General features: G+C 36.9%; 1 protein-coding gene across 5 annotated transcripts in view; it reads right to left on the bottom strand.

Annotated features, from left to right (window-relative positions):
• Window positions 1-1,142: 1,142 nt before the first annotated feature.
• Window positions 1,143-25,574, bottom strand: part of LOC134539537 (serine/threonine-protein kinase minibrain) — a 332,550-nt gene continuing 308,118 nt past the window's right edge. Inside the window, exons 3-9 of one of the 5 annotated variants that reach the window (XR_010076327.1) lie at window positions 19,005-19,193; window positions 16,406-16,571; window positions 14,105-14,391; window positions 12,615-12,976; window positions 10,769-10,998; window positions 10,037-10,130; window positions 4,365-4,451 (exon numbers count right to left, since the gene is read on the bottom strand). Coding sequence is in view for 4 of the 5 variants with exons in the window: in XM_063381641.1 (XP_063237711.1) it covers window positions 4,039-4,451; window positions 10,769-10,998; window positions 12,615-12,976; window positions 14,105-14,391; window positions 16,406-16,571; window positions 19,005-19,193 (1,647 nt within the window). In the remaining variant the exon portion in view is untranslated. Of the gene's footprint in view, window positions 4,452-10,036; window positions 10,131-10,768; window positions 10,999-12,614; window positions 12,977-14,104; window positions 14,392-16,405; window positions 16,572-19,004; window positions 19,194-25,574 lie in introns of all 5 variants that reach the window. The other 4 variants (XM_063381641.1, XM_063381642.1, XM_063381643.1 and 1 more) reach the window with 4 other exon arrangements.

The raw sequence follows: 25,574 nt of genomic DNA, 5'->3' as shown, positions 1-25,574 counted from the left end.
CCAGGGCTAGGTTTATTCTTCAGCTACAGGGATTGCAGTAATTTAACCTCTGACTGAACCTTTTTTCGGACCTCTTGTACCCTGAAGCCTACTATACAATGTCATTTTAAGGATGCCATAAATGCCTGAAGCTCTGTGTGCAGTCATAACACCTGCACAAATTTCAGCAAGAGCGTGATCCAATAGTGCACAGCTATACTTGCACCGAATGTTTTTTCCTATGGGATTTCAAGGCATCATCTTACTGAAAACAAAAAGAAAAAAAAAATTAGTTTCTTGGAGGGGGAACAATCAAACATGTTTAGGATTAAAACTGAAAGCAAGAAATTATAATGTAAGAACAAAGATACTGGGTTAAATGTGTACTATGGTACACATTTACCCCAGAAAAGTATACAATTGCCCCACAACAGGATAAAGTGTGAGGTAATTGTGTACCCCGAGATTATGTAAAGGTAGACGGTAATTTATAGCTTTTGTTACTTAAACAACTACTTACCACTACATACTAAAATCTACATTTGAAAATGGCAACCTAGCAACAATACAAACACAATTCTCCAAAATGCAGCTCACTGTGAAATACAAACTTGAATAAACAAATAAGGTTATAAAAAGCATTCTAAATAGGATGAATGCACTGAATGCCCTCTGAGAAATGTCCGTCGTACTCTGTGCTTACATGTTTCATCAGTAGGCAGCATTAGCTTTCATATTCCTACATTTCTTTAATGAGTACACATTTACCCCACTACCCCCTACATGTGTTTGTATTAACATAGAATACTAAGTATTTATTTTGATTGAATTTATACTTTACCAAACTATTTACATGCAAAATTAACATTACGTAAGTACATGGCCCATTAAGCAACTGCAGGTTGACCAACCTTGGTGCTTGATGGTACTTGTGTTATGCAACATTGTCCAGTTTTCAACACACATTTTATGAAAAACTATACTCAGATTATTTAGATGAATATGGTAATAATATTAAAATGAACCAGTATTTTTATAATTTTGTTTTACAAGTCAGGGTAATTGGTAAGGAAACCGACTTTTTATAGCCTATGGTAGGGGCAGGGAACTATTCTGGATAATTGTCTCGAGGAAAATCATATTTAACATAAGAAAACAACAAATCGCAACAAAGTCTTGCTCGTTTTATTTAACAAAAAGCCAGGAAAAGTGTCATTTTTTTTTTCATGTAACTGTGAGAGTGAAAATGTTTCACTCAGGCCATGCCAAGCCTAAGGACATCAGAGACATGTACAATACACAATATCTACAGTCAAAGTCCCCAACAAGTAGCTAGCTGTCGTCAAACAAACACTCCACAAGTACAGAGGCGAAAGAGTGAATTTAAAAAACGAGCGAACAATCAAAATAAAGTATTACTATATGTACACAATAAATAAATAAAAAAAAGCAAAGAGAATTAAATATATATTTTTTCCTATAAGCTTGGCATGGCTACAAGATAATTTTTTTATTCACTTTAATTGTTTTTCAAAGCAAATATTCTAAAAGCATTATTTCTGTAGGATCTACCTCCTAAGTCTACAGTTTTCATATAAATAATCTAAAATCACAAGTTTATCTCTCTTGACAGACAAAGGGCACAGTTAGAGAAATGGCACGGCAACATAGAACTGAGGCAATAATTTTTTTTTTTTATTCCACTTCAACATTGAAAACTTTTATCAGATGAAGTTGGGATGAAGCTTCACGGAACTGAAGATTGCTCTAGGAACTGTCTACAAATGCTTCCCAGACGATACTGCTGGCTAGCTTTACTTTTAGTAGTGTTTAATAATATTAATGGGGTTATTCTCTGGAAGATATTGGGATTTATATTATTTTCTTAAATATCTCCTTCAAATAAAAAAGCAGTATAGCAGTGTCACATATTTTTCGTCACTAATGCCATTTCTTAAACAAGTGTCAAAAACAGGACACAACAGCACTATATAATATACACATCACAAGATGGTTGATGTTTACATAAATAAAGAGACATCGTGAATAATGTGCCTGGTATACACAAGTAATAATTCTTAACATCACCACCACCAGATAGCGGTGTTATCTCACTTTCCTGTTATTCAGCTTTTTTTTCAAATTTTGTTTTCCAAATATAATGTTTGATTTAGCATGGCAAGTCAAACCTATATAAAATTACAACTGTACACATAAAATGAGCCTGCTTGCTGTTTTAACAATCTTTCTCAGCGTGCCAATGTGTGTGTTTGCTTTTTAGTTTGATCATTGTTCAAAATGTCAGAGGAAACTGACGTACACAAAACAAATGACACAGTCAAGTTCAGTTCGATTCTGTTCTCTTCCATATTACACAGTGTATGTACAGTCACAGTCTTACTGCACTAAACGTCAAGAAGATACAGTATCGCTTATATCAACTACTACTTCCTCTCTTTTTTTTGTTTTATTTTCTCTCTTTTAAAAAATTGCTCTAAATCATAAGCAGCTTGAGTTACAAAGAAATGTGTAAGTTTTTGAGATGCAAACTTCTGAGCTGTTGAGGACACGCTTGTAGAGAAAATCAAACTGTACTAAAATCTCGAGGTCAATATTTGATACTGTACCATATTATGTGTTTTTCTAGTTGATAAAAAATAAAACACCTAGCCTGATTGATGATTAGAAGAAAAGTTCAACAGGATTTAAGTTTCAACTTTCAATACATTCTCAGATAACAGTTTATATGTACTATCACATTAAAAATTACAAGAATATAAGTAGCATGATAAAAATTAATTCTATTAGCTCAAACATGTTCGAAGAGTGAATGTAGCCAGCAATAAATAACTTTAGGTAAGAAAACATGAAAACAGAGTTAGTACTATTATGTAAGTGCTCAAGTCTAGCAGAAAAGAAGTTATTAAAATATGCCCAAACAAATTTTGTTCTTTGATGATTAGTAATATTTATTTAATAAAAGGTGATGGAAAAGGTAGTATAAAGGAGAATAAATTAACTAAAACTAAATGCATTTGACTTTCCATATTAAAGCAACTTAAATTCATCTTGTGAGTGGGAATGAAAATATTTAGGAATGTGGAGAATGGTGCCTGTATGGATTACAAAAGGCAAACTAATCAAACAATCATGTATAATATGGTCCCCTTGTTATATACCTTTTAAGTTGACTTAGCATAGTTACTGTATGATGGTGGGACATGGGTGTTGACAACTGGCAAGATTATTATCACAAACATTAGAACAGAAAATAAAAACTTGCTTGAGATGACATTATGACGAAAAAACGCTTCTCACTAACCGCAATGACATTTAATTTTTTTTTTGCTTTGTTCTTTTCTGAAAATAACACTTTATAGAGATTGCTTTCGTCAGTTTCGTCCCAGTATGTAATAATTAATAGCTATAGCCGAGTATTAAACTGAACACAATCACTTTACTGTCAATACGATTTAATAGAAAACTTTTAGCACATCTTCAATTTTAATTTTAAAATTCATAACACATTTGAACTTGAAGTGTTAATGATCCTTCTTGGCTCCACTTAGCGACTTAATATACGTAAAATACCAAATTACTTGTGGCCAAACTGTTATGTTATTTTAAATCAGCCTTATAATTAAAAAAAAAATTACAAGAGGTTTGACTTGAGTTGCGCACACTGCTTACATCATTTCCACTAATCAATAACTGTGGAATGCAAGCATTCCAAACATCTGAAGATGACTATCTTCAGATTTTGCAGTTGGATTCAATAGCAGTCTCAGCACAAACGACAATCTTGCAAAAAAACATAAAAAAAGAAGAAAAAACAATTATCAAAAGACATACCTCCACAGTTTGAAATCTCCAGCTAGTTAGCTTTATGTTCTTTAGATTTAACATTAAGAAAATTCATGTGAAGCAGTCATGCCAGTATCTTCGTTAAAAACAAACAACATAATATTAAAAAAACAGATACACGAGCGAATGAGCGAGCATCGACAAACTTGACAGGCATCCGGAGCAAGCACTCGACCTAAAACTCGACAGTTGCTGTCAATGGCTGGCCACGGGACTCTGCTGAACGCAGACGCCCACCATGGGACTGTCCTCTCTGTCACTGCCGCCCTGCGCCGGGGCCCCGGAAGAGTCCGGGGGCTGCGCCCCCCAGGCCGCGGGGCCTTGCGGGGGAACGAAGGACGCGGGATAGAAGCCGCCGGCAGGCACCAGCGGCATGTTCAGACCGCCCGTCTGCGGGCACTCGAAGGAGCGCGGGAAGCGCGACCGATGCGCGTGGTGCGTGTGGTGGAAGTGGGCGGGGCGTGCTGAAGGGAAGTTGTCGCACTCCATGGCGGTCTGCGTGGCTGCACTCTGTGTGTAGTTGCTCGGATAGACGGCCGTGCCGGCATGGTGGTGCGAGGTGGTGGGATCAGACCGCGCACGACTCCCCACTACACTTGGCAGTGCTACTGCAAACAATAACCAACACGTGTGCACTGCTACAGCACTTACAATTACTTATTTTATTAAGGAAAAATAATCAGTGAAAGGTGTTTAATTGAGCGCATACAGGAGCATGGAATTGCCACAAAGCAATTTGGCCGCATTATTGAACATCAACATAATTTCAAAGGGATTATTACTAAATGTTAAAAGTGGAATGTAACCTGGCACCCAAGGTCAATAGCAGCAAGAATCCATCTTAAAACATTTAAATGTGAGTGTCTCGATTGGTGCCGAATTTTGTGTAAAGTGCCAAAACCATATAATGCCGGTCAATGACCTTTCACTGTGGTGTATAGATGTTACTCCTGGAACTGGGTTTTCTAACGCTCATTGCATCTTGAAGGTTTTCAATAATAAACCAATATAGTATATTCGCGCCTTTCATGATGATTCTCAAGTTAAGGCCGGGCTTTATCCGAATCCAGGCCAATCCTGAAATAGACATCTACATGCAAAATAAATGTTCACGCGATTTCCACAATTTTTATGATAGCCCTTTCAAACAAAAACCATATTTTGGATTTATAAGATCTTAGTCCAGCTACAGTTTTAAAATTTTGAATTTTTTTTTATTTAAAGAAGGTGGTACAAGTAGACACAATATTAAAAGTTGGATAGATATCTGGCTATTCTCAAAAAAAAAAGCTGATACTCTGTATAATAACAAAGACATAGTAAGTGCATGTGTAATAGAAACACTGATGGCCGAAGGCTCTGGCATGTAGCTTGGGGCAGGGGTAGCACGAGGTAGAGAATGACACGCGGGGTGGCAGTGTTGCCAGCTCCTTCCTGAAAGGTCGCCCACCCCCTCGCGGCTGTGGGCGGAGGTAACGGATATGGGCTTTAGTCAACCTCTCAAGGCCCTGTCACATTTGCATCTGTGTGTCTTATCCGACCTGTTTTCTGTAGCAGCATGCAACATACATTGTCTGATGTATCTGGTTCACACAAAATACATAGAGGGCAGCACGGTAGATGTTATAGGTATTTATCTAGACTTTACTAAGAAATTTATACAAAATAGAGATTTAAGGAATTTTTTTAATGCCTACACAAATTTACCATTTTATTTACTTTTTTGGGGACTTTTTTTTATTTAAAAGCAAATTAACAGAAAACAAATAAAACAAAATAATAAAACCTATAATTAGAACGTTTGTTTGAAAATAATTGTTTTTGCACAATTTTACAGTTTATTATACTCAACATGATTCTCATTGGCAAAATTGTTCATTTAGTCAGATGCAGATGGTACTGTCTAACCTGTCTGACCTTGGAGTTTGCCAGATCTGGTCAGATGGATCTGCTACAAGTGGCTGTACCATCAAACATGTGATGTCATACATAGGTTACTAACCAGTCAAAAGCCATATCTACATCTGCACCATCAGCTCACGACACATTAGATGAATGCGACTGCATGAATGTGGCAGGCCCATCACTCTTTCCTTGTAATTCGACACTTTCTGTGGAGAAAATTCTTGGTTTGTCTATTGAATAAGCATGGTTGTGTGTGGCGTTTAGAATTATGTTACTTTAGGTCACTTGTCGCCTCCATAATAGTATATTGGCCTGGAATTGGTGATAATTGTCAACAAATTACAATTGAAAAACTTCTATCCTCTCCCCTTGAATAGAACAAAATAAATTACTTTTACAAAAAATTGAAATTTATGCAAGCATGTATATATGCACACAATTATTAAAAACCTACGGATTGTGCTTGAAACACATTTTACCTATGTCTAAACGTGATATTGTACTTGATTAAAATATAAACAAAACTGCGTTTAAAAGAAAACAATAAAATAAATCTTCCACACTTCTTTTTGATGTCAATCATAAATTCATTCCTTTTGTTCAAAAAACTAAGGGCTAAACTAGTTTGGAAACCTTCACGAAATCTCTTGGGAACCAGCTGACTTCATATGGTGCTACAGATGCAGAAGTTCAATCATCAGCCTTATCTACGGAGTGATTGTCTACTCGCCCTATCCAAAGAAAATTCCACTAACCGAAAACAAAACCCTACAAGATGCTATAAAGTACCTATGTTCCTATGTGGGCAAAGCCAACAGTGGTAAATGACAGGAAGGAAACTAGTTGGTGGAGCAAAGACTGTGGTTTCGCTCGGTGCATGCCAAAAAAAATAAACCACCAGGATTTATTTTAAAGTTGTCTAATACTCATTAACTGTAGGCATTTACTATGATGTTTGCAGCTTTAAATCACTTATAACTAGATAGCCGGAAAAAATAAAAGTAACTCAAGAATTTGTGCTATGACATTATAAAGGATAAATTTGAATGACAAAATTTGGCACCAGGTTCATCATGAAAATGTATCATGATGTATGGCCTAAAATGCTTCCCAAGGTGGGTGTATGTTGCCTTGAAAGTTGGAGCTTAACAAATAGTTTATTACAGATAAAAAAAGGTTTTAAGAGGTAACGCTACATAATTGGATATGTGCATCTGAAAAACAGCTATACAACCATCGCAAAACTCACTACTATCGTAAAATGAATACACTGAAATTATTGGTGATACACCCTATTTTCGATATGTATTTTGTGACGGGTTGTCAATACTAAATATCCATCAGTCTTTCCCTCATTTTAAATTTGAAGTAAAATCTCGCCGGCCTCATCTAATTCCTCTAACTGTGACACCTGGGGATGGGAATAAACTTACTTAGCCATCAGATGTAGAACTGATGAGTACTCTTGTGAGATCAGGGATTGCTGAATTCTATGGAGCAAATCAAATAAACAATCAAAGGGCCCAAGATATCAGTGCGACAAATCTATTTAAACGAGTGGGCTGTAAACCCAGGCAGGCAGGTGCATGCCTCTGTCTGACAATGGGAAGCGAGTTTGACTCGGCCGGCCGTTATCTTTGTCCGCCAAACTCTCAGGCTAGGCAACGATGATTCAAAACTGTGACCTTGAAGCCGAGCCTTATCCTCGCTTTATCACATGTGTACTTCTGTACAGCGACATGAAAAAATCCAGAATCCATACTACCTTCTTAACTGTTGACAGATGCATACATTAGATTGTATTAAAACCATAGCCTTAAATTGATTTTTAAATAATCCTTCAGCAAGTTGATTTTCCATTTGAAATAACACATGGTCTTAGAAATTAAACTTTTCATCAACTTAAAAACTGTCTGTATAAGCTATCATTTTTTTTTTTTTGTGGGATGCTGAATGCTCCCTCATTGCTAAAAGAATCATTTCTAGTTGTGTAGTCTTTGTAATATTTTCACTATTTCAATACTTTGGCAATATTTTCAAGTTTACCAAGGCCTATTAAATTACTATGTAATGCAAATTCCTGATTAAAAGGAAACCACATAGTTATTAATTGGTAATTTTTTTTTCAAAAAGCTAAATAAATATGTGTTTCTATTATCATATCAACATCTTGTAAAAACCAACCAACAACAATTTTTGTAAGTACACCCCCAGTCACATACAAAAAAAGATTGAATCACAGAGGATTGTTAGCTCAGGAATAATTAAGAGCACCACAAGAAAAAATTCCTCTTTTGGAATGTTACATTTAGACAATTTTAATATACAGTTTTTGGAAATTGCCAGGGGATGAATTTAATGGGTAGCAGGGAATGTTTAAAACAAGCATTTTCAGTTAATGAATCCTGCAAAGTTACAGATGCAAACAGTAGCATGTAAATTTTAATTTTGCATGCTTCTAAGCTCCATTCCAGTGGCCAAGAGGTTGTGTGGTTGCAGGCAAATTGCAGTGATGAAGTATGTTGTTTCACTCTCTTGCGAGCATTTGTAGCACATCATTCAGAAGTTCACAAGCCGCCTCAACCGACATCACGTAAACCACCGCCTCCTACCATAGTTCGGAAACATGTCACAAGATGCTGTCCCACAGTAGGTGTTGGGTGGTTTCAAACCACAGAAACCACATGTTGTTCCTCTCAGTTACAGCCAGTCGGCACATGTAACAGCCCTGGCAGGACATGAAGGAAGTGGAGGTAGTCATTATAACGTGCATCACGTTAACCACCCAGCCACACAACCACAATTCACTGAGATGTACACCAGACTGATGGTTGCTAGTGCACACGGCTAACTTTAAAAGTTTGTGCCTCGCTCATTACCCTGCTTCCCCGCAGAGCGCCTGAACTTGATATGTCACTATGTTCTGATTGCATCCTCTAAGTCACTGGCGTGGATCCTTGAATTGCACGCTACTGTTAGTGTCTGTAACTTTGCAGGGTAGCATTACAGACATGTTTCCATCAACCAGAAATGGTTTAGTTAGCATTCCCTTCACCTATTAAAATTATGCCCAGCAATTTCTGAACACACTGTGTATGGCATGCATATGCATACTTGGGTACAGATAAAATAGTGCTCTCATTATTACCACCTTCCTCTGTGAAAACCTAGGCACCCTCAATAAAAATCAGCCCACAAACTTTCCAAGATTTATCAAGGATTTGCTGGTTTTTTTGCATATGAGGATAGTCATAAAGTGAAAGGTTTGGTTAGATTTGTTAAGTCTAATTCAAAATACAGTACAAGTATTGTATAAATATTTATGTTGTTATGTAAGTAAGTTTTCTGAACAAGCAGCATAACAGTAACTTAATGTAACATAATTTTATTTGATTTATGATAATGTTAAGTTTAATTGCTCAAAGGAAAAAAAAAACTATTAGGAAAGTAAATTTTTTTTCTGCTATTTCAACTTTTACTTCTCAAAAAAATATTACGAAAAGAATAGCCAAATAGACTAACTAACAATACTTACTTCCGTTCACATGTTAAATATGTAATAACACAAAACCTAAGTAAAACAATCTTGCAGCAGTAAATATGCATGAAAGGTCATAAAATTATTGCAAAACCTCTTCCAATTGAAATCGAGAACATACTATATTTAATTGCATTCACTTTTCATGAACCTACCGACTATAGCTGTACACTATGTCAAAGAAATGCACAAAGAGCACTAGGTGAGAAACTGCTATGAAGCAGCTCTGATGAAGTAGCATGTACGTGCGGTGCGTGCAATACGTACAAACGAACGAACATGCACATTGTTGGAAACCGTGTTCCATTTTGTGGGGTTTTCGTGTTTGGATAAATACATACTAGAACACCACTTGGAGAGGAGGGAGGAAGGGGGAAATACATACATATTTCTAAAACTTCTCTGGTAACTATTTCATGCACTTTGTTCATAGGTAACTAAAAAAAAAAACTGATATCTGTTCAGTGCATACCTATGTCATAAATGATCATTTCTTGTTTCATGAACTGTAAAAATTATGGAGAAAAACATTCTAAACAATTTTAAATAAAGAAAGGAGTGCAAGACGATATTAAAAAAAAAAAACATGTTCCCTGATTAAATTGCTCTTAATAATAAAACTACGAAAGAAATCTGGAATGAGGCTACAGGAGTACAAGCCTACAAATGTACATTAGACAGATACTGGGAGCTGGAAAAAGGGGAAGGGGGTGGGGAAGTGTACAAAGATGGTTAATGGGCCACACTTACTGAATATACTAGGACGAGTTAGAGGCGCCTGCGGAACTAGCTGGGGCCCCACTTAGACTTAGTCATCGGGTCACAAACTGTGCTGGGATAACATCTGCACAGGAACAACAGCCTTGTGTTACAGAGTACTCTCTACCCTAGTCCCTGACACCTGCACCCCTTTCTCCTGCAGCTGTGCGCCATACAACCAGCCACAGAAAAACAATTAAACATTACACATACAAAATACAAAAAGCAACTTGCATCAGCCAAAATAAGTCCATAAATAACTTGTATTTTACCACTGATATTTATTGTTGTACATTATGATTCATAGTAAATTTAATTTTTTTTATATATCACTGAATATACAAAGATAAATATTAAGGTTGTGTAAGAAGCATTATCAGTTCAGAACAACTTCAAATACCAATTATCTCTCTTAAAGCTTCCTTATAAATATTAATTTTCCTTTAATTAAAAAAAGATTAATGCATTAAGTACAAATGTTAATTATGAAAAAAAAAAAACAATTACACTAGAGAGCACTCATTAGATTAAACATTGAAAGAAACTACAGTAAATAAATCAGAAATTTCTTTTCAACATATCTGAAGTATTCTGTTCCTTTAACTTTTAACTAGAGTAATCTACCTTTTGTTTTGTGCGTTCACACAATGTGGATACATGGCCGGTGAGATGCAGTGAAACAAACAGTCGGGCGACTGGACAGCAAGCACAGCTCGGACGCACCTGTTTGCGGGCTGCTCGCGTCGACAAACGGCGCCACGACGGCGGGACTGGTGCTCGCGCTGCCGGAGTTGGGGTTGGTGTTGGTGCCCTCGTCTGCAGTCCTCTTGAAGAAGTTGTGCTGCAGCGCGTAGTACGGCGTGACCCTCGTCTTGGGGTCAAAGTCCAGCATGCGGAGGATCAAGTCTTTGAACTTGAGGTAGTCCGACACCGAATGTCCGGGCTCCCCTAGCCTGCGACAAGTACCTCCACGTCACACACACACACCAAGAAGCAAACATAATTTGTACGCACGAAAGTCAAAACATTAATACAATGGGCCTACGGGATAATAAAAGATTTATAACCAATTCAGCAGCAAAATTACAATGGATTAGGACTGAAATAATGTCCTAAACCCCATCATGAGAGTGACAGATTTAGTGTTCATTGCCACTGAGAAACCTGAATTCCCCACCATCAGTATCTAACTTCTGTCTGCACCAAACATCTTGGGAGGCTGAAAATGTGGGGTGCAACATATGGGGTTCACGAGGGAAGGCACCTGCTTGTGGACTGTGACATCAAGATAAATCTTACGATAAACCACCACACAATCACCCTGCCATGAAAACCCCAGGTGCACTGTGGCGTTACCATTGATAGTATATGTACACGAGTATCGAGGGATCATTATCATAATGCAATCATATTTTCAAATGCTACCAATTTATACGTGTATCGCAGCAATCATTAATCAACATTATTGTAAGTCAGTATACAGCTGGAATGTCAAAAATTTCAACTACCCAAGTTGACCAGATCACAACAAACAGCCAGCCACCAAAAAAACGTTTGGCATGGACAGTAACTTTAGCGCACATTTATAGATATGTACTAGTAATTAGTAATTTTACAAAGCCAAGATGGTGCAGTACTAGAACACTGGAATTACATTCCAAAGGACCCAGGGTTTCAATCTTGACTCATTAATCCTGATTACAGTTTGGGATGGCCAATTATTTCCAGAAAATTCCTGATTTGCGCTATCCTGTGCTTTCATCTATAATGACCTTGCTGCTATAGAGACTTTTTTACTTTTATTAATTATAGTTTCTTGCCTGCGGCAGCCTGCAGAATCACAAGGTAAAAGCATGAGAATGAGGTTGTGCAGAAGCAGAATGGTTGTACTGTTGGTGACAACAGGAACAGACTTGAAAAAAAAAATTGGTTGTCTGTAAAGTCGGTTTACGGACGATAGTTTAACCTGACGTCATAACAAAACATTGATGAAATGATTGCATACTTTTATGAATAAAATACAATCTTTTTTTATTGAATTATCACTATTTTGTATGGATACAAAGAAGGAGTGAAATGAAATCTACAATATAATCGATAAATTTACTTTCATTTGCACTCATTATTTAAAACATGTTTATTACTTCAACGAAGAGATTATTTTAACGATAACTTTTATACATGTTTGCTATTTAACTTCTTCCAATCTGTGTTATTCTTTTTAATGATAGGACGATGATGGGAAAAGTAGGAACCGAATGGGAGTGTTTTCAAGTTTGATGTGCCTCGAAAAATTCATATCCATGGTTGTTCCAATCGAGTGGAAGAGAGATAGATGCGGCGCAAGCGTACAATGAGCGTAACGGGACACAGTGTACCAGGGCAATGTGTGTAACGGGACAATGTGCGTAACGGGACAATGAGTCATCATGTGTAACGGGACACAGCGTAACGGGACACTTTTTGGTGCATGCAGCCGGTGTTCGATTTATTGACGTCACGTCAATAACCAACTAGATGGACTGCATAGTAATACTAACAACATGACTTCCGGACACGGCCAAGTTACCTCCTGCCGCCGGGACCCCCGCTCTCCACGCCGAGGATGTCGTGTAGCCTCCGCGTGGCGGGCAGCTTGTACTTCTTGCCGTCCTTGGGCTTCTTGAGCACGTAGGAGCCGTCGCCGGGCAGCTTGTCGAAGTACTTGCGCGCCTTGTGGGCCTGGTCGAGGACGTGTTTCGGAGGCATGCCCAGCACCTCCACGATCTTGTTCATCTGGTCCACCTCGTTCGCCCCGCTGAACAAGGGCTCGCCGGTGTGCATCTCCACCAGGATGCAGCCCAGGCTCCACATGTCGATGGCCAGGTCGTAGGGGATCCCCAGCAGCACCTCCGGCGACCGGTAGAACCGCGACTGGATGTACTGGTATATCTGCGAGCATCCACAGCAGCCCCACGTCTACACACTTCCACATTTCGGCTGCAGCATGAATCCAAACGTCATTCTTTTTTCTCAACACAACTGAAGCGTGTAAAACTGAATGAAAAAATTGTTTAATCATCAGGCTTAAATACATTGGAAAAATTCAAGGATTGAGTAGACAGGGAAAAAAAAAGTAAAAAACTCAGGAAATTTAAAAGGTGTCTAAAAACATGAAAAAAAAAAAAAAAAAAAGGGAAATTGACAAAACCTGGATTTTAGTATAGTAGTGTCTTAAATATGATTAACATTCATTTTAATCGTAAATTTGTGAGCAGTTAATAATCTAACACTTTCAGGAATAAAAGTAAGAGATATTAAAAAAGGGTATTAATTTAAAGCACAAAAAAAAGATCAAACAAATACAATTGTATTTTTTAGACTAGTAGTGTTGGTTATGTAAAAATTAATGGTGCTAACTATTTTGTGTGATTTATGCAATATTTTGCCAGAGTGATTGATGGTATGGGGGAGGAGGGGGTGTTTGTGTGTTTGTTTATATGGAACACAGAAAACTGGGTTAAGTTAAAGTCAGGAAAAATGGCAAAAGAAGAGTTTATATCAAATAACATGTCTTACATTGACAGTTCTAGAAAGTAGTACCTTTAGACTACATATTCTTCTACCACTGTTTTCTCAACAGTGTCTGTAAACAACTACATGTGGTTGGCAATGTTCATTCGTAAACAATCACCATGCAATTATTTGCAAGTGTCAAATATTTGAGACAAGTCAATTCCTCAACTTTCATGATGATAGGCTAATTGGTGTGTGGTGTGGCTAGTAAACATTAACATAACTGTTCCCATAGTCCAGCTGGTGGGAATTTCAAATTCTGGACCTTACGAAAACTCTAGCAATGGCCACAGGTGGAAGACTAATGGCTGCACACAACCAGCGTGGCTTAAAAATAAGCTAACACAATTCTCATTAAGATGAAATCTTATGAAAGTTATGCACAAACCTACATTATTCAGAACTACGCTCGTAGTATATTTAAATAACTCAATTTTTGCATTTGGAGTCTAGTGACCTTTTTGGTGACCTATACTTTAGACACCATGCGATGGTCTTACTCACCCTCTGGCCAAGCTGACACGAACTGCCAAAGTCGACGATCTTGATGGCGGAGCGCTTCGGGTTGCACAGGAGGATGTTCTCGGGCTTGAGGTCGCAGTGGATGATGTTCAGCTCGGGCGTGGACAGGAACAAGAGAGCCGTGCACAGCTGCTGCGCGAACTTGCGCGTCAGGTTGAGCGAGACGCCGCGGAAGTTGGTGTTGCGGAGCAAGTCGTAGAGGTTGTACGAGAGCAGCTCGAAGACCAGACACAAGTGGTTACGCCACATGAAGTGGCGCTTCAATTTAACTGTGGGAAAAAGACGGGGAAGTTGTAATTAACATTACTGTTAAAAAAAATGAAGTGGTAAGTATGACAAAGAGACATTCAAAAAATTTCATAAACATTCTGAACTTTAAAATGTATTTTACATTAGTACCCTTTACGTTATCTTTGAAAGATTTGTGCAATGGGAGTGCATGACTTGATGTAAGTTTTTGGACATACGCCATTGCAAAAACTTTTTCTGTTAAAGAAAAACTAAAAACTAAAAAATAAAGAAATAAATAAATAAAAATACCCCCCAAAAAAAGAGACAAAAAACACAAAATTAAGCAAAAAATTGCTGTTGTCAACAAAGATATAAACACCACAAAATATTCCGTAACAGGAATATGGTCAACAAACAAAGAAAAACAAAGAAAAACGTACTAAGAGAAAGAAGGAAAAAAAAAGAAAAAAACCACTAATGATGACACAGAAATATTTTATTTATTTTTTAGTTTTTCTTCAACAGATAAAGTTTTTGCAATGGCATATGTCCAAAAACTTACATCAAGTCAGTACCCTTTACATATCATACGTGATTACTCAGAAAATCCACAATGGCATTTTGTATTATGTATGTATTAATCAAAACAACCAGCATTGATAACACAATTTAAATTCTAAAATCAATGCTTGTTTCAAGAATTAGGTATGAAAGGTGAAAAAATGACTAAGGGTAGCCTATATTGCTAAATAAGGTGTTTTCCTCTCAGAACATGCCTAAATTATAGGTTCAGAATATAGCTTTTTAAAAAGGCCTAATATACTTGACTGTGTAAACTATGAGAAAGTGTAATTGAAGCAACGTATAAAAGACTGTATTGGATATTTGTGTATTGTCATCATTTACCAAATTAATTCATGTACCAGTAACATTTTTTTTCATATCACACCTCAAAACACCAATTTCTAGAATCACCAACCAATAAACATTTTTTTGTGAAAAGAAATCATCATGTAAGTCAGAAACTAGTTTGAAGATCAAAGAAGCATGATATTAACTTATGCTTCTTTAATTATTTACTTTGAATTTTAAACAGAAGTTAGTATTCACATAACAAGTAATTCAATGGTCTGGTTTCCTGAGTAGGACTTTCATATTTGAAACTCATAGAATATTATTTGAACAGTGCTGATACAATGAGTTAACACTGTGGTCATAATTTTTTTCCCACGGCGAACATAAAAAAAAAATTAGTTTTTAATATATTAAAATTTAATAGCACCAAGTTGAATACGGTAATCAACATTTCAAGATATTCTAGATAAATCTTAATATTCACATATTTTATTAAAATATAAAATTTGTTTTAAAAGTTGGCTGAGTTAAGTGATTAAATTTCATATGTAAACAAATGATATAATCAAATCTCAAATAAATATTTTAGGTTGTTATTAAAAAAAATTAATGGAAACTTTTATTTACACTTTTCTTCTTTTCAAAATAGGTGTTATAACATAATCCTTGACACATTTAAAAAATTATTTTTAATAAGAATATGAAATTCATGTTTTGTCAGATCAATGTGTACATATTAATATTTATTTCATTTTATATACCTATGACGAATTATGATAGTGATGATATACATACAAAATATAGAGAATTTTGCAATATAATATAAGTTACTGCAAAGTCTCTATTATAGAAGCTGAGGACATCTTACATAAGAAATGCAAGACTTCGTATATAAAGAGTTCCTATGACAAAATTAATGTGTAAGATACATTATTCAACACTTGCACCTGCCCCCACATTTAAATATTCTAATTCAAATACAGACAGCTAGTGTGGTGGAGAAGCATAATAGCTTATTATTTAGGTGATTGCAATTATGGGTTTTCATTAAAAATTTCACAAAAAAAAAAAAATTCAAGACAGTTGTCGTACAATATACACCTGATTTGATAAGCTGCTACAACAGGAAAACATTTCCTCTGCATGCTACCTCCGTTAACAACTATCATTAAAATATGCAGCAAGTACACAACTTGCCTATTTTGTCGTCTTTACCTATATAATACTTGTTGTCTGCGTCAGCCTTATTCATCATTTCCAACAACTTAACCTCAATCTGGGCCTGATTGAGGAAAGGTTTCTTGTTCTTGATGATTTTGATAGCAACATGACACTGCTCTTCATGGTCGTATGCCTTCACAACCTGGGAGAAAACAGCCACTTGTAACTAGTGGAGAAACAAAACTTCAGAGAAGATAAAAATATTAAATATTACAGATATCCGGGACACTTTTGATATACTGGTATTCAGAAATGGAGTCTAGCACCATCTCAGTTCACTTGACTGATATTGATAATGAGCTACGCCAAATTAGCAAACACGGAAGAAATTGGATCTTTGAAGCATTTCTCAGAACACTAATAGAAATTACATGGAAAACTTAAATATACAAAACCCCTTTAAAGAAAATTCCAAGTTGATTTAATTTTTGCCCTTCAAAAATCATACATTTGAAATGCTTTTTAACATATGATCCTGAAATACCCTTCCCGGCTTGACTTATCACAATGATCCTGATGAGAAATGACGTGTCTAACTATAAAAAAAAATAGTATGTGTTTATTCTGTCATATTTTTTTACAAACAAAAAAAAATTTGCAGTAGATATAAATGGCTTTGAAACTATTGGCATGCTGAGATATCTAATGACATGTACTATAAAATGCCATGGAGATGATTACATGAGTAAATGTATTTTGAAGTATTTTAAATTAAGTTTTTAATGTGCTGTTTTAGTTTGCCTTGAACTAACATTTTTAAGATGATAAATGTTGAGGGAAAAAGCTAAATTTAAATATTTTTTAAAGGAAAGAGATGCAAAATCAAAATATATACAGTGTATTACACCTAAGCTTATAAATGAAAATTAAAGGTCACAATCAGTTTTAAGAAAATTTACTACTAGAAAAAAAAAATCATTTTAAAGTAATATGTAGGTAATACATAAGCAAAATAAAAAAGTGATTTCATAAATAAACAAGTGCATTAAATACCAAACTGTGAAATCAGAACATTAAAAATATAAGATACTGCAGAAATAAAAATAAATAAATATGTTGATGGGATATTTAGGGGACTTTTCCTGTAAATTTATCACCAATTCTTTACTAAATGTTACTTTAAAAATGTAATAGGTCATGAAAGTGATCATAATTATGAAACATAAAAAAATGTGAGAGAGTCTTTTAGTACTTGCCAGTGATGTGTAAACACCTCACCTTTGTAACGAGCAAATTCATGTTTTTCATGTTACAAATAAACATAATACGAAACTAAGACACAAAATTTAACGTAAAATTCTTTAAAATAACGCAGAGCGTGATAAATACCTATACGCTAATTGTATTATTAACTAAGCTTATGGATGCAAATCACACCTAGTTCTGCACCCACCAATAAAATTTGCTGCCAGAGCAGCTACGTTGACTATTGAATCATTCAATTTGCAGGTCGAAAGGTTACACTATATAATGAAAATGCTCCGATAAAAGCAAAAAAGACTTGAAAAAATACTAAACCCTGGCTTTGAACTAATTTTCTACAAGGAATTTTATTAAAATATTGCCCATTTGGTTAAAATTTACTAAAAGGTTAATACTATAACATATCCCCCCAAGTTAGATTACTATAAATTATAACTTAAGTATTAAAGTTAATACACTATTATAAAGTTATGTTTTAAATACCTTTGCAAATTCATGGACATTCATTTTTTAAAATTAATCTAATTTATTTTATTTTATGTAAAAATAAAGGATATAGGCCTACCTAATAATAATCAATCCAATGAACTGAGCAATGTATTTAATATTATTATAGAAATAATATAAACAAATAAAATGTACTCATATATATTTGCTTAAAACACAATTTGTATAATAATAATGATCTGTCACTTAAAAAAAAGTAAAAATAAAAACCAATGACAAGGTTTGAACCACGTCAAAATTAAGCCTTGCGTTTAACAACTGTGTGTTCTACCACTGCACTATCGGAACAATTGGGTATGGAATAAGACTTTGTATTATGAACAGTGCAATGCCAGATTGCTTACATATTTTAAAACTTGGGGTTACTTTTTACTATGACTATTTTAGTTTACCAAATATATTCCAGGGTAGTTTCATTATCATAAAGTATCACTTGGCACACCAATGCATTTGGTATGAACCCTAATGTTTACCAAAGTGACAATATACGGGTTTGCGTGTCTACACATGGGCCACCATCTTTGTGCCAAATTTCCGTTCATTGACTTCCGTTCCATTTTCACAAAAATACTCCTACCAAATTAATGCTGTATTTGAGAGTTCACAAATCAATAACATAAATTACATTAAAATCAAATAACCTATTTTGTAAGATCAAGCCTTAACTCACTTAACTCCTGTGAAATGGTTTCACAATAAATACAAAGCCCAAAATTAAGAAACTAAAGGAAACTTTACCCATCAAACAAAAACCTCTCAAAAACATATAATATAAATTACTATATACCATAACAGATATCAGCATCGTTTAAGAAAGATCCTTAATGACACTTCACCAATAAAAACACCAGAGTATAAATCTCACCTGACCAAAGGAGCCTTTGCCAATGAGCGAGTCAATCTCGTAACGATCGAGAAATTTCTCCCCATTCTTTATGATGTAGTCATGGTTGTCATCATCAAAGCCATCATTGTACAACTTGCGTTCCTTCTTGTGCGAGCTGTCTTCACCTTGCGTTTGCTGCGCTCTTCTCTTTTTCTTGGCATAGTACACCTTTGGAATAAAAAAGAATCACTTTTAACACTTATACTATAGTAAAACAGTACAATATATTTGTTACTAAATTCATGTTCTCACTTTTGACATACATAAAAGAAACACTTCGAGTTTGTATGGCACGTAGGTAATACCTACTATAGTACCTAACAAATTCTAAACAAAAAGTAAAATTATAAATGTTTAGGATGTCCAAATTTTTCATTTGTCACGTACATATACATTTTCATTGAAATTCTAATTTAAACATGGCTGCCAACAGTAAACCATTTCCACTACTAATACTTAATGCCAAATAAACACCCATTAGTTACCAAAAACACATTCAAAACCAGATTTGCAAGATAAGCCAACATACAACCAACAACACTAAGAGATAGGAAGTTTAAATGCTTCATACAACATAAGTGAAATCATACTGGATCAATTTAAAATGGTCAGCCAAATGTAAGATTTCATTAATAAAATTTTCATACACAAATTTGTGTATTTGTTGAAAGTATGAAGACAAGTTTTTATGAAAATTATTAAAATGTGTTATGTAGCCTGTGTTAATGACACCATCCAATATTCCATATCATAAATAATGCAAGTAAATAGGTATAACTACCACCAATTTTCCATGTAATTTTAGCAGATGTAATCATTAAAATTTAGTACTTTTGTATATATATTTTTCCGTAAAATTTGTTGACGCCATTTAATTGAAATTCTAGCCCACTTAAACTAGAAATGTTTTTATTATCTAGCTCCGGGTGTTTATTTAAATGTAAACAATGTATAGTTTAATTTTTTTAACAATATTTAATTGCCCCTTCATAATCGTGTCTCCATTCTCCTACAAAGGAGCATTTACAGCTGTAAAAAAATGTTGTTTGCAGGTTTTCAGGGGTCATCGTCCCAGCCATTTTGGGGTTCAAACAATCCCCCCCCCCCCACCACCCCAATGCTCCACCAAAGAGATTTGACTGAATATAACATATGTTTAACCACATATCTAAATGAATCCTGAAATAATAACAGAATCTTGTGACAACCAGAAAACCAATATGTAGTATCAAACAAGGTTAATATAACTGCAGTGTTTTTAAAAACTAAACAAGAATAGTATTTGTAACACACTGCTACCCCTAGACCTTTCTGACAAGACTGACGCAACCTCCCACAAGGCATGGAAAGGTCTTTAATCCAGCATTCTGCAGTCTGGCACCAACCAAGCCCCTCCGGTTCATATTTTTTTCAGATGGATTCCAACTGTAGACTGTGGCTGCCAGGTCACGTTACTGTGCTGCCAGCATTTTTAATTCACTCATACTTCATCACTACTGTCACATTTCATTTCAGTGCAGTGACTAGAAGCCCACATCATTGTTTTGCACAGCCTGCCTGAAGAATCTTTCAACACAGAAATATTATCAGGTAAAGGTACAGTCATGTTTAAGCTGTACTTGTTTGCATATGTTTAATAAGTTGTCAGCAGAGACTGTTATGAAGCCATAATATTTTCATAAAATTATTAAAGAAAAAAATTACATATAATTACACACATATGTACATATACACAAATAATTTTTTTTCACTCTGGCAAATATTTTTAAGAGAACTATTTTTTTGTTTCTTAATGACATGCTCCATATTGCATTTATTAGTTACTCAACAAAGTAATACATAATTAAAATATTGTTGTAACACATTTAATATTAATTAATGTGTTTGGTTCTCAGAATAGTTCCTAGAATGATGTCTGGCCCTCGTAAAGAGTGACAGCAAGTTACTTCTCACATTTGGTGTTGACAAGTGCTGTACTAAAGAGCATTTCACTGTACCACAGCAGACCAGTGCCCTACTAAGGTGCGGTCCAATAGACAGGGCAGTGGGGGATGATTGGGAGGGGAACCGGGGGAGGGGGGAGAGGGAATCCCCGATTCCTGTGCACCAGGGGAGCCAGGATGAGTTTCCAGATACTTTTTTAGTGCTTTGGGTTTACCCAGATAAGATTACAATCACAAGTCTTATTTGTTAACAGAATTCATAGCAAAACCACTACAAGGAATGTGATACTCATATCACATTTACAGTTCAGTTATGGCCACTGTAATTTCCACACAGTCTTTAGATAAATATATATTTTTTTCAACTGTGGGGTTTTGAAAAGATGTACATCAAATAATCAGATGAGGCGAGGCCTGACAAACCGGGCACCAGGTTTCACTGGACGGCCCTGCTTCGCTCCGTAGGGCGCCCTCGGAAGAAAACAGGGAGTGTGTGCAAGCATGTGGGAGCGTGGAGCCTTGCCCGCCGACGTCTCGCAGGAGAGAGAGAGAGAGAGAGAGAGTGGGTGGGATGTAGAAGGGAGGAGGTTGTCATCAGACGGCGGGCGCGCCAGCAGGCAAAACCACAGCAGACCCAGGGGGGGGGGGGGGGGGGGGTGAGAGGGGCACAAGGCAGAGGGGGGAAAGGGAGGGAGGATCGTGATGAAAATCGATAGTGGCGCCACGCGGCTTTAGTTCGGGGCGTCTGCCGAAAGAGGCCGGGCCGAGCGGGGCAGCGCCCAGGGCAGCGTCGACAGCTGCCATGGCCGGCGCTAATCAGTCTCCCCTCCCCAACCCCCTCCCCCACAAGCTCCCGAGCACCTGGGCCACGTCATACACGAGAGTCGACGGAGAAGTCATTTATAACGCGTTAGTTTATTCATCTGCGTTTCATTTCCCCCCCCCCCCCCTCCAAACTTATTTGCAAAAGTGACATGAAAAACGAAACAAATTACACGAATTTTACTTAATAAAACTACTTTTTTAAAAAATTAAAACGCATTTTTTTAATATGATTATATCTATTGTGTTTGGAAATTTAGAATTTTTGATGCACATATTTTATTTTTTATTTATTTATTCAATTTTTGTTCTGTAGATCCCATATGGAGGTAAGGACTCCGGGATATAGAACAGGTCAATTAATACAAATATATACATATATACAAACAAACTGTACAACCACAAAAACTAGATATTACACAGTACTTTTACATTTCAAAATTTTTACATCACGTTTCCTTGCTACCAACAGTGATGGCTTTGTGGTTTGTAAAATATTGTTTGAAGCTCGAGAAACAACCGATCATAATAGATGATTAAGTTAACAAGGGAAATATGTTAGTCGAAACTTTCCCAGCTCGTAGTTGATTTTTTTTTTTTACCGAGATGAAAATAGTAAAGCTACGGAACACTATGAATAATTATGTTGAACAAATAATTAGTAATCTTCGCCTAAATAAAAAAAAACAATCTTTTATACCAAAATAACTTGAAACAAGAGTACACATTTTTTCTTCTTCTGTTTTTTTAAGTTAATTTTCTGTTATGGCTACAGTTCCAGAAACATAAATCGCCCATTAACGGTGATTAGTTTTTTCCCCGCTTGCTACTTCGAATTTGAGAGAAAAGGCGGGGGGAAGGGGTATTTTTTAAATCTAATTCAAACTATCGTCAATGACTTGTGTGTAGTATGATTAAAGTCTACGTTTATTAAAATGTGGATGCCGGTACAGCACACAATATCCAAAATATTTCCTATCACCTTCCGGCAGAAGTGTAGGGATTACCAAGTCAGCAAATAGGATACGAACAAACATTTCGATAGTGTAATTTTTTTTTTTAAATCTTCAGCATATTATAACTACAATAAGGCTATTATTTTAGTTTGAAAAGCAAGGACAGTTGCTAGTTTGTCCGCAAACCCGCCCGGACAGTTAACGAGGCTACAAAAAAAAAAAAGAGGACCGTGGTAACCAGTGGCGGATACAGAAATTCATTTCTGGAGGGGATTCAGAAATGAAACGAATATTTGTATTCAAAACACTTACGCCAACGAAAGGGGGGGTTTGGGAAGTTACTTCATATCATTCACAATAGAATCATTGTCTCCACATGAGTTGTAACAGCTCTACACACCAAGATCTCGCATGGTTCCCCATGACTTGAGGAGGGAGAGGTAAAATACTGCTGAAGAGGAACTAACATCGGCGCAAGCTCTGAGCGGAACACGTGGCTAGAAATAAACCCGGAGTAATGCCTCATGTCCGCGGGCGAAACAGCCAGGTTGCTACGAGAATAGTGCGGCGAGACGTGCAGGCGGTGGGGAGGGGAGAGGAGGGGGGGGGACCTCTGGCATTTCGGCGTCGCGGGCGTCGCTGCGTCGGCGTCTGGCGCGCCGCTGTTCCGTTAATGCACTCGCGCCCTCGGTCAACGGGGGCGACTGAATTGTTGCCCTTCAGGATTTTTCTGACAGTGGTTAGTTTGTAAAGTGACGTGACGTAACCTAACCTAACCTAACCTAACCTAAACTAGCCACTGTCAGAAAAATCCTAAAGGGCTGCCCATCCAAGGGGCAACAATTCAGCTCTCCCGGTCAACGCACGAACTGAAGTGAAACTGCACTCTCCAACAACTCACAATGTTCGCAGACTTTCACGGCCATTGTCTCAAGCAGATTGGCTTCCGGGTCGTAGCCGCGTCCTTGGGACGAATAATTCTCCGACGTTTCGGTCGACATTGCAGTCGCCATAATCAGGGAAAACAGTTACCTACTGAGTCTGGAAGTTCTGGCAGGTAACTGTTTCCCTGATGATAGCGACTGCTTATGTCGACCGAAAAGTCGGTGAATTATTCGCCAAAGACGCGGCTACAACTCAGAAGCCAAGCTACTCTTCAACAACTCACATGCATGAACCAAACAGAGACAAACCTGGCGAGGAAAAGCATACGAAAAGTCTTACAGTTGTCTGGATAAAAAATAAAATAAACCGTAGCGACAAATCTTTGTCATCCCCCCCTCTTATTTAATGTACAACTTTTTAAATCCCACATTATATATATATATATATATATACACACACACATACACACACACACACACACTAAAGACTGTAATCTTTCAGTGTTCATTTCTGTAATGGCGGCATATGCGTATTGCATAACTTGTAATTTTGTTCTACCTACTCTCCGGGTAAAACCAATCTCGAAACTCAACCCCCCCCTCCCCCCCCCCCCCACACACACGGGGCTATTACCTCTATGTTATCGAGCGATCAAGTCCTAAAGGTTGAAACATTTCGTTAACTCTCTGATAAATCATCCATCATGTCTTATCCTCCCTCCAATATAAAACCTGAGGCACACAGTCCACGACACATCACGTCGCCGGTCGAGATATTTGTCCGAACACTGAAGCTTTTCTGAGCAGGTCGTCGAGTGGTCAAGGTCACTCGTCTCCAACACGAGATGCAGTCACGACTGCTGGAGGGGTATTCTTTCGCCAGCGGGGAATCATGGCCAGGGGCGCAACAACTAAATTTCCAAAAAAAATTGGGGGGGGGGGGGGGGGGGGGGGGGGCAATATACATTTTTATAAAGAATCATCGATCCCCCCTATTGAAGCGGGGGGGGGGGGGGGGTGTCCGGGGGGCCTCCCCCGGGAAAATTTGTATTTCAAGGTGGAAAATGGTGCTATTTAAGCAGTTTTATTATATAAAAATTTATTACACAGCACTTGATTTGCCCCCGTTTGCCCCCACTTCAAGGTTTCAAAAAAAGGGGGGGGGGGCAAAATACCATTGTCCCCCCCCCTGTTTTTGCGCCCCTGATCATGGCTGATGTTCCTTGAGCCATAGCGGCAGTTTACGGGTCCCCCTTCAGTTCTCTGTTCTTACCTAATCGCCCGTCGTCGTGTGTTAAGCTTTAATTAATTTATTACTCATCACTCCATCCAATCAACAACAAATGGTTAGAATCGTTCAAGACAATCGAAAAAAAAAAAAAACAAAAACAAATAACATGTGTACATACAAATCTTTAATAACATTTCCCCGACTATTATTGACCAACATTTCAAATCTTCCCAACTTTTTTCCCCTATATAATTAAAATATGTTCCAATTTTTGAAATAACTAAATAAATTCGAGCCTCCCATCACCAGCATGTCTGGCCTAGTTTCCCCCCAGATATTTTCATTTGAAAGATGGCAGTTTGAAGCATGACATTTCACCCTCAAATTATCATCACTGGGACATTTCCGTTACTTTCACCGGATTTCAAGTAAAATCACCGACTTTCCATAGTCAATAATTGCAACTTCCCAGAATTTTCCTGACGTGTCAGAATGTGGATATCCTGTCATTAGAAACATATCGCACTGTTTGGAATATAATTTTTTTTTTTTAAGAAGTTTCACTAGTTAATAATTCACTAATTAATAATTCATTCGTGACCGGCTAGCCTGGCGTCCATGTGTCCCGCGGCTAAATTTGGGATCCCTGATGGCTTTCAAGGTCGTCTAGCGCGCCTACAGCCGGGCGCGAAAATTCCCCCCTCCATCACCCG

The sequence above is a fragment of the Bacillus rossius genome, chromosome 15, assembly GCF_032445375.1.
Source record: "Bacillus rossius redtenbacheri isolate Brsri chromosome 15, Brsri_v3, whole genome shotgun sequence".
Lineage (NCBI taxonomy): Eukaryota > Metazoa > Arthropoda > Insecta > Phasmatodea > Bacillidae > Bacillus > Bacillus rossius.
The sequence above is the reverse complement of the archived record's forward strand: the minus strand, read 5'-3'. Positions and strand labels throughout refer to the sequence as shown.